Genomic DNA, 9,047 nt, shown 5'->3' with positions numbered 1-9,047 from the left:
CATATATATATATATATATATATATATATATATATATATATATATACACGATAGATACGATATATATATATATATATACTTATATATATACTTATATATATAATATATTATATACATATAATATATTTTATATATATACTTATATATATACTTATATATATATATATAATATATATATTTACCTATTACTCTGCTATAAACAGTTGGAAATTCCGAGAGTGCTACTTGCTTGCTCGCTTTCGACTTCAATACTCGCAGTAAATCTGACGTGAAACGTCGCACTTGCGCACGATGTGACAGAGTAACCACGCGCTTATTACCCTCACCCATTACCTTACGAAACACGTGATTATTCATATTAATATAAGTAACATTCCGAACTGTTTTGGTTGCATATTTGTCGAATGTGCATGATTGAATTTACATACTTGAACTGTGTGTGTAAGTGCTTCCAGCAGATCAATTAGTTTAGTGAATCCGTAATCAGCGACTCTACATTGCCGCCCGAAGTGATGATGATACGCCGGTATAAATCGATTAAAGGGTAATTGACAGTGTGGGGCGGTTTTCAAAAGGTCGACCAATTCACGGCTGAAAAGGGCCAACTGATTTGCGAGCGATGGACTCACGCATTTGGTTTCTAACAGAAGTAATGTAATTGCCTGTGAATATTGATAAGCACCGTGGATACGTAACTAATGTTTATAGAGAAAAATTACCTTCGTGATTACTTTCAGCGTTTTTATTTCCTATCCATACGATATATTTTACGCTCCCGATATCCTGTCTCAATTCCACTGACAATAAGCACGATACCAAGTGTTCCAAAGGTACACCACTCTCTATAATCTCTAACGGCTCCTTAAACTCAGCCTCGTAACAATTCGGTAGGCTAAAATTATTTAATGAATTTCGATTACAATCTTTCGTTAGTTATTCATATTAAAATAGTATTGTGTGAATATTAATCATTGTATTAGGTCAATCGAAAAGAGTTGAGTTCGATTTCTTTGTCTAATTTGGCCTTATTGCATTCAGCAGAAAATTATTCGTAAGTCAAGTTTATTGCTGTCGTTGTTTATGATTATTTGCCAATGTTCTGGCGGCAGAACATTATCGGTATTATCGTCAGTCTCGCATCCAATTTGTTTACTAATTCTTAGAAAACAAATTTTCCTACTAGACAGGAAATGTGTTCTGAGGTTACATTGAAGTAAAAGCATAGCAACTTTCCTTCTACCGAATGTATTAATTATCTACACGAAACTTGGTAAAGATGTATATCAAAGTAAAATACCTTGGCAAAGGTAGGATACCATTGTGCGATGCTAATAATTGTTGCATACGAGCCTCGAGAACTTTCAAAGAAATTTTTACATTAGGCAAAGATGCCATTTCTTGTTCCGCCCAACCTTTGTCAGATGTTAACGGCTTCATGGTATGAATCGTACAATATGGCAACTTAACTTGTCCTTCCTGCAAGTATTATTCAATATCTCTCACATTTAACATCTAAATAAAATCTATAAGTATCTAACGGCATAATATATGCGTTCAGCACAAAATATCTACGCTTCACAGTATGATCAAAGTTCCTCAACAGTAAAGGAAACTAAGAGCTCTACCTGTACCAGAAGAACTCAGACTCGGCTTCTATCCATCATTTTGTCAAGTTACGAATAATATTTGTACAAGGGTATAATGTAAATAACACACCTGGGTCGTGTTACATGGCGACGGTGTGTTCCTATGATCCGGGTTGAGCGAAACCATTCTGCCACTTGTATCTTCCGTAATTAGGCACACATCTTTCATTTTGTATAATTCGGACACGCTTATGGAAATCATGAACCGGCTCTCGTACATCTCGCGGAATTTGAACAGCGGGAGCTTGTGTCCCGGGACCTCTTGTAGGAGCATCACGATTTGCGCACGAATAAGCTGCGGATTCGGGCCACCGGTGTGAGCGTACGATATCAAAATGCGCTTGTAGCCTATTTTACGGCGATGCAACTGCGAAATTGCATATTGTGCATCTGACAACGAAGGTACTCTGACGCTAGCCGCGAAGTTACCGTCTGACTGCATAAATACGGAAATATGTAATACCTGAAAGAGAACAAAAATCAGAGATATTTTTCGTATTTTTACACAAAGTAATTGGACAAATTAACAGCTGTTTGGTTTAATCCTCTTTAAACTTCTCTCTCTCTCTCTCTCTCTCTCTCTCTTTCTCTGATAAATAACTTCTTGAGTCAAATAACTTACTGTTACATGTTCTGCAAACACAGACGAAAGGATCCGTTTTAAGTCTTTCGTATCAATGTTCTGATCCAAATTCGTTACTTGTAGTTCAATAGTTGTATTAGCGCCGTTATTTGTGCCGAGTGTGGTACGATTGTTTATAGGGTTGAACAATTTCTGGGGGAATAACAAATTCATAAGTCACAGAGAATATGTCGCAAATTAAAAATATACCAGCCTTTTGTAAAAACAATCAAAAACAATACCTCCACTTCCTCATTTTCTGCATCGCTCAGGTGTGAACGTGAGGTCTGATTGTGTTGTCCCGTTCCTTGTAATACATTGCTTTCGTAAGGTGATGGCGTTCTATTACGCGTAGAAATTTGTTGATTCTAAGGACAACGAGCAAAAATAACATTTATTTCTCTAAATATCTTTATCCAATATTATGTATGTTATATGTGTGCGTTTGTGTGTGTGAAAGATAAACAATAAAGAAAATTACGCTTGTACCTGGCCATTCCATACATTTTTCTCTCTAAGTTGTGCGTCATATAGTGGGGATGGACTACGCCGTTTAAAAAGATTCGCTTGTCCTGCTATTTAAATAGTAGATTGATAATATCATCATAATATGGTCGTAATAAGAATATACGAGATAGACTACAAACCACTGGCGTTATAATTAGGCGGAACAGCTAACTGTCGTCCTCCAATCCATTCGGAAGTATGAACGAACGAACTGTGCGTGCCTCTGATGCGTCTAAGGCCTTCGGGAGTACGAGAAAGAGCAGTACTAGAAATATTATTGTCTCGAACTTGCGAGACGTGAACTCGCTTCCCTAACTTCTGCTTCTCCATCTTTAAACGATTGTTCTGTATTATGTATTGTTGCGCACAAGAGGATATTATATAAATAACGGATTAACAACGAGTTTTATAAGAGATTGTAAAAGTCAAGTGAGGTTACAGTTGTGGGCAAAGAGAAGAGAAACAAAAGAGATTGTATTTCAAATTTTAAGTGTTCATCCCCATGAAACTAACTTTGTATTGTTCTTCCCACAGCTGGCCATATGATTGAGGTCCTGGAACTTGCCAAATTAATGGCGACTGCACTCTACCAAGATCACTGTATGTTCTATTAAAAACTATATCATTATTATTTGGGTATGATCTCCCATAAAATATTGGAGGTTGCTGTACCACCCTGCAAAAAGTAAAATAAAAATATCAACGTTATGTTTCCATTATAATTTTATGATTAATAAATATAGTTTAATACATTATCAGATAAGATCAAAGACTTGTTTCATAGCCCGAATCAGCAAGGATAAAAATCTACTCGCGACTCCAGAGCTCTTTCTCGGATTGTCCATCATGTAAAAGACTTCTTAAGTTATCAGAGATCTAAAATTTAAATGAGAAATTCAATAAATTTACCCTGATGTGGTATTGACAGATGCACAATGAGTGTTGAAAGTAGGATAAGCACCCACTACAGGCGACGACGATTGATAATGTGGAAACTGCAGGGTTCTTGTCCCTGATACGGAGGTGCCTGCACCACCGTACATTTGCTTAGAGGAGTTAGCAACAATTTCAGATTCACTAACTGCACGACTACGCGTTATAATACTTCCTGGAAGAACGTTATTAATTATATCAAGTTCAACAATTGAGAACCTGTTTATATTACTCAAGAGGAATTTCGTCAATAATCATACCTTGGTTTTTGATTGTATTTCCTTTTTCTTTATAATGTCTTACAGATATTTTCGACGAAAGAACATATTCTCCGTCCATACGTTTCTGAGCCCTGTAAAAAAAAAAAGAAAAGAAAGATCATATTGTGTTATTATATAAATCTATCGGAAGGGAAGCAGACAACTTCAATACACAAAACAAGCAATATCACTTATAAGTGACCTTGCAGATATAAGAATATACAAAACCTAAACATAAGTTGACAACGTGATTTGGACAACGTGACATATGACTACTTATTATCACAAAATTTTACTCCGTATAAAAATTTATACTATACACAGGACATAAATTTGTTCATATTAAATACAAATATATATGTAGTAATATGTAAAGAAGACAATGCACGCACGCATACGTATGTAATGTGTCGTATAACTTACCTCAAGTGGAAGTAAAGCCATTACATCAAGTTAACATTGGGATATAACACTTAAAATAAAATAATAAATACGCTAACAATATATTATTTTCTATAATCTTTTTATAATAATCCCTAATATATATATGTATATATATGTAACTTCTTGCAATAAACCCTGATATGCACTAGCAGTAATAATAGTGAGCGAAATTGATATGATGTTCTTAGGTGCTTAGGTGTTCATTATATTATTACCTGACACTTAAAGTGTCCCTTATTTATGTTTTCATCCCTACTACATCAACATATAATTATTTGTTCTTCTCTGATATACATATTGCTCCAATAATAGAACAGAAAATATGTAAGGCTGATTTACACGAAATAGAGGCGGGCCGTTTGAATAGAAATTGAACACATCTGTGTGTACGATCGTACATAAGTAAACGATAGATACAAATAGGAAAAAGAGTAAATTCCAACATTGACAAAATACCTGTCTGCAGAACTCTGCGATGTAAAGCGTACAATGGCTGTATTGGACTGAACATCCACCACACGACCACCACAGTTATCAGATAATTGCTTAAGACGACGTTTAATGACTACAACATCCTTTTCATCAGGAAGGTTACTAACTAGAAGGTCATAGGACTCAACACCCTGAAAGTGTTAAATTATTTTGATAGATAAAATAAAATCATATAAGACAGACTAAGCATGCAAATATATTTTAACATACTATATATTGTATACATTAATTAGTTATAAATTAATCCATGTACTAAGATAAACAAAGTATATTTTCAACATACACAAACGTAAAACAATATGTACAATTGAACATTAAAAAAAGAAAATAACATAACATATATACTCTCAATGTGTGTGTGTGTGTGTGTGTGTGTGTAATTATATATATATAATTATTAATTATATTGGAAGCAGCTGGTACTGATTGTGCTAATCCTTCTGTATCAATGTAATAAATTATATATATGATCTGTACCAGCTGCTAACATAATCCTATTACAAATATTATATAATCTTGTAATATCAGTCTTCTCATACCTTTGCTGGAGTTCTGGACGGCAGTGGTTCCATGAGCTCCATAAAGTCATAGTGTTCGTTAGCACACAATATTAATGCTTCTGAGGTATTTTTCTTATGTAGCAGTATCACATGAATCCTTTTTCTATGACGTAAATCACTGAGATCAGCGGCAAAATTAATATCGCCGGATATTAAGATTATAGCTGCTGGGCTACCATGAATGTCAGCAAATCTTCTGATAGATTGCTTAAGTTTCTCGTCAGCAGCATTCTTGCATGTAGCAGCTACGTGTATTAAATTAACCTAATAAACATACAACTAGAGAAAATAACATGTATAATGAATTGATATTAACCCTTTGCACTCCGGGCCTTTTTCGCACGGCGCGGAGTGCAAAGGGTTAATAAAATCAAGTTATTCAGTTAATTTACTTGAGCGTCATTCAATTCCTGTATGATTTGGTTGTTTTCTTTTTGAACGTCACAAACTACAATAAATTCTGCTTCCCTATAGCCACTAAAAAATGTATCCCTAATTACTTGCGTAACTGCTATGGCGGATCTACCCTTAGGAACCTATAATATAATCATAAAATATTGTAATATTTTCTTAAAAATATATACCTTTGTCATGCAATCTCTGATAGAAGAAGTTTTGAGCCTACTTGACAATTCTCAATGTCCCAGAATACACCGATAGGTGGAAGATAATTTGGTGCAGTTGGCATATTAACTGGGCTGTCATGATGCATAAAAGAACAGTCATATCTACAATGACTGAACAATGGAGAAGCAGATGCCTCTAATTCTATTTTAGAACCACTATTATTTCCTAATCTACTATTACACAATGATTGGTTTTTATTAGCTGCTGCATCTGACGATGAGACTTTTTGTGCACTTAACAATTGCAACAGCCTTTCATTAAGACCTTCAATCTCGTCGTTAACATCCGTACAAGGTGTACGGTAATTCAAAAATTCCTTGTCTGCCATATGTTTCACAAATTGTCTTGCCAATGTTTGGCTGAAATTGGATAAGAAATTATTATATAATAAAAAAAATCAGAAAAATGTTCTGATATATAAGTATATATCATGATATTTATGTACTAAGTATATACTTAAATCTGATAAATATATATGCATTCTCACCGCAAATATGTTGTACTTTTACAAAATAAAATTGTACAAACTTAAATAAGAACAATATAAAATTGGATAAGAGTTGAGATAAGAGATCAGATAAGAGATTGCAAAGAATAGAAAATACTCAAGACTAAAGGATATTAGATGCTTTATAAGCAGCGCTTAAATATCTTTGTGGTAAGAGAAACGTGCTTCGTACTTTATTAAGTTTTTTTCCAAAACTTAAACCATACTTTAATTTGTCAAATAACATGATCCAAAAATGCTTGATTTGTTACCTGAGAAATCAGCCATCATATTTTTCACGATTTTCTGTGCAAATCGCAGTGTCAATAAATATAATAGTTAATTTTTTAATACAATCAACATTGGACCAAAATTACGGGCACACACATACTCTGTATAAAAGTCCATAATTTCACCTATATATATGTATATATATATATATATATATATCGGGATCAAAACACGAGTTTAAGAAACGTGAGTTCGCGTGCACCACTGCAATTTTCCTTTTGTATCTCTCTTCAACTTCTTTGTCTCAACTATTGTCTAATCGTACAATATGAAGACACATTTCGAAGTCACGTTTTTACTATGCGATCAAATAATACACTTGCGATTAATATTCTTTTAATAACACACGTAAACCAAACAGAATGTTTAGTTTATCGAGTACACATACATCCGGCCGTTCCGCTTGACTCGCGGCACTAAAGTTGGAATTTCATGCAGAGAAGTAAAGTTGGCGTTTTGTCTGTAGACATACGTTCCGCAAAACGCATCATGCTGTGCATTAGGGAGAATTCATACCTTGGCACAGAAAAGCAGCAATCAATCAGAATTCACGTTGATAGTCGGTAGTGGCTGCGTCAGTAGAGGAAGTAGCTTTACTACTGTTGTAAAAATTATGAATCTGATTGGAGTATACTCTTATGCCGGTATTCATAGTCATTATATTTAAACCTATCTTAAGTTTATCTTCAGATGCTTCGTGGCCAATGAAAGTAGGCCAATGAGTCGTAGAGTATCTGAAGATAAACTTAAGACGGTCTTAAATATAAGATCCGACTATGAATACCAGCTAAAGAGTGATGTTTTCGAATATAACCTGGGTGTTTTAGAACAACTAGTGTCTAGTAGTGTGCACAAAGTGTGAACGCGGCAATGTATGCTGTACGGCGGAAGTTCGCGGGGTGGTCAATAAACTTCTAGTTCTTACTGGAAAACGCCATGTTGATTGATTACCGAGCGAACTTCCATTGCGTTGCAAGCGTTGCCGCGTCCTATAGGCAGAAGACATTAAGCCCATATCGGAAAACGGGTTAGGATTAAGATTGAATTACAATTTGGCCAATCAAAAGAAGATTCGCCAAACTTCAGTTTAGTGAACTTTGTTCCGATTAGTTACATTTCAATACAAGTACAATTCATATATACAATACATATTTTGTAAGAATTTTTGACATACGATTTCTCGTTTCTGACGTCATTAAACAAGGACAGTAGCAGCGACTGATTAGGAGCCTTATTACTATAAAAATATAAATTTTGGAAAGAATTCTGATTTGGAGAGACATCTTAAATCGGCGGCATACGACACTTTCGTGTTGGGTTGCTCGCTGGATAGAAATACTGCGTTTTAATTGGCGTATTTCTATTCATTTTCGAAAACCAATCAGAACGCAGTATTTCTATCCAACGAGTAATCCAACGCGAAACAACACCATGTGCCGCTCGCTTTACAGATTTTACTAGAATCGATTTTCATAGAATCGATCTTTCTAGTGAATCGATTTTAGTTGTTTCGATTCAAAATCATTTCAAGAATCGATTTTTATGGTGACAATCTTACATCCTTAGTACTAATGCCGGCGGTACTGCAACTTTCAAGCTTTATAACATGAAAAGTACTTGATGAAAATAATTTTGTTATAGTGTTTTGAAAAGCTCTCGAGGTAAGCTACAAGAATATGCAACAAAAAGTAGGGATTTCCATTTAAGAAATTGAAGATGACCTTCATGTGACCTTCAAAAGACTATCAAAAGTCAAACCAATGTACCACCTTATGTCCCCCTCCAAACTATACATACTTTTATTTTACATGAAACATTTTTCTCCGAAATGCACTTAAATTTCCCAAAAAATATTTCAGTGTCAAGTTTTCCAACACTTTTTCGAATTCAAACGCAACGTGATTTGTTTTCCAAATCATTAGAACTAGTTGATCGATGAAATTAACGTGGTAAACATCACTTTGAAATCTTCATGAACGTTGCAACTCTTCTAATTGACAATTGAGAAGATGAACATCAGCCCTTTCCTTGCCACGGATGCAAGATGCAAAATGAGATTTGTCGAAAAATCGGAGATACAAGGGAGATACGAATATGCTAAAATATGAAAGTTGAGATTTAATTTTTACAAAAATATAAACAGAATCCGCTGATAAGCCAACCGCGAAAACGAGAAGC

The 9,047-nt window shown here is 34.6% G+C and overlaps 1 protein-coding gene across 6 annotated transcripts in view; it reads right to left on the bottom strand.

The window, feature by feature from the left end:
* Positions 1-7,445, bottom strand: part of LOC106741655 (meiosis arrest female protein 1) — a 13,156-nt gene extending 5,711 nt beyond the window's left edge. For 3 of the 6 annotated variants that reach the window (XM_014613873.1, XM_014613876.1, XM_014613877.1), the window contains exons 1-17: positions 6,851-7,324; positions 6,090-6,450; positions 5,857-6,000; positions 5,444-5,728; positions 4,869-5,035; positions 3,969-4,060; positions 3,685-3,883; positions 3,289-3,451; positions 2,916-3,105; positions 2,758-2,843; positions 2,511-2,636; positions 2,269-2,421; positions 1,717-2,109; positions 1,298-1,476; positions 720-892; positions 429-640; positions 183-333 (exon numbers count right to left, since the gene is read on the bottom strand). In XM_014613873.1, coding sequence (XP_014469359.1) covers positions 183-333; positions 429-640; positions 720-892; positions 1,298-1,476; positions 1,717-2,109; positions 2,269-2,421; positions 2,511-2,636; positions 2,758-2,843; positions 2,916-3,105; positions 3,289-3,451; positions 3,685-3,883; positions 3,969-4,060; positions 4,869-5,035; positions 5,444-5,728; positions 5,857-6,000; positions 6,090-6,419 — 3,043 coding nt within the window. In that variant the 5' untranslated portion in view covers positions 6,420-6,450; positions 6,851-7,324. Of the gene's footprint in view, positions 1-182; positions 334-428; positions 641-719; positions 893-1,297; positions 1,477-1,716; positions 2,110-2,268; positions 2,422-2,510; positions 2,637-2,757; positions 2,844-2,915; positions 3,106-3,288; positions 3,452-3,684; positions 3,884-3,968; positions 4,061-4,391; positions 4,426-4,868; positions 5,036-5,443; positions 5,729-5,856; positions 6,001-6,089; positions 6,451-6,850; positions 7,325-7,385 lie in introns of those variants that run through there. The other 3 variants (XM_014613874.1, XM_014613875.1, XM_014613878.1) reach the window with 3 other exon arrangements.
* Between the last annotated feature and the right edge of the window lie 1,602 nt (positions 7,446-9,047).

Source organism: Dinoponera quadriceps, unplaced genomic scaffold (genome assembly GCF_001313825.1).
Source record: "Dinoponera quadriceps isolate SergipeBrazil2010 unplaced genomic scaffold, ASM131382v1 scaffold586, whole genome shotgun sequence".
In the NCBI taxonomy this organism is placed as follows: domain Eukaryota; kingdom Metazoa; phylum Arthropoda; class Insecta; order Hymenoptera; family Formicidae; genus Dinoponera; species Dinoponera quadriceps.
The sequence above is the reverse complement of the archived record's forward strand: the minus strand, read 5'-3'. Positions and strand labels throughout refer to the sequence as shown.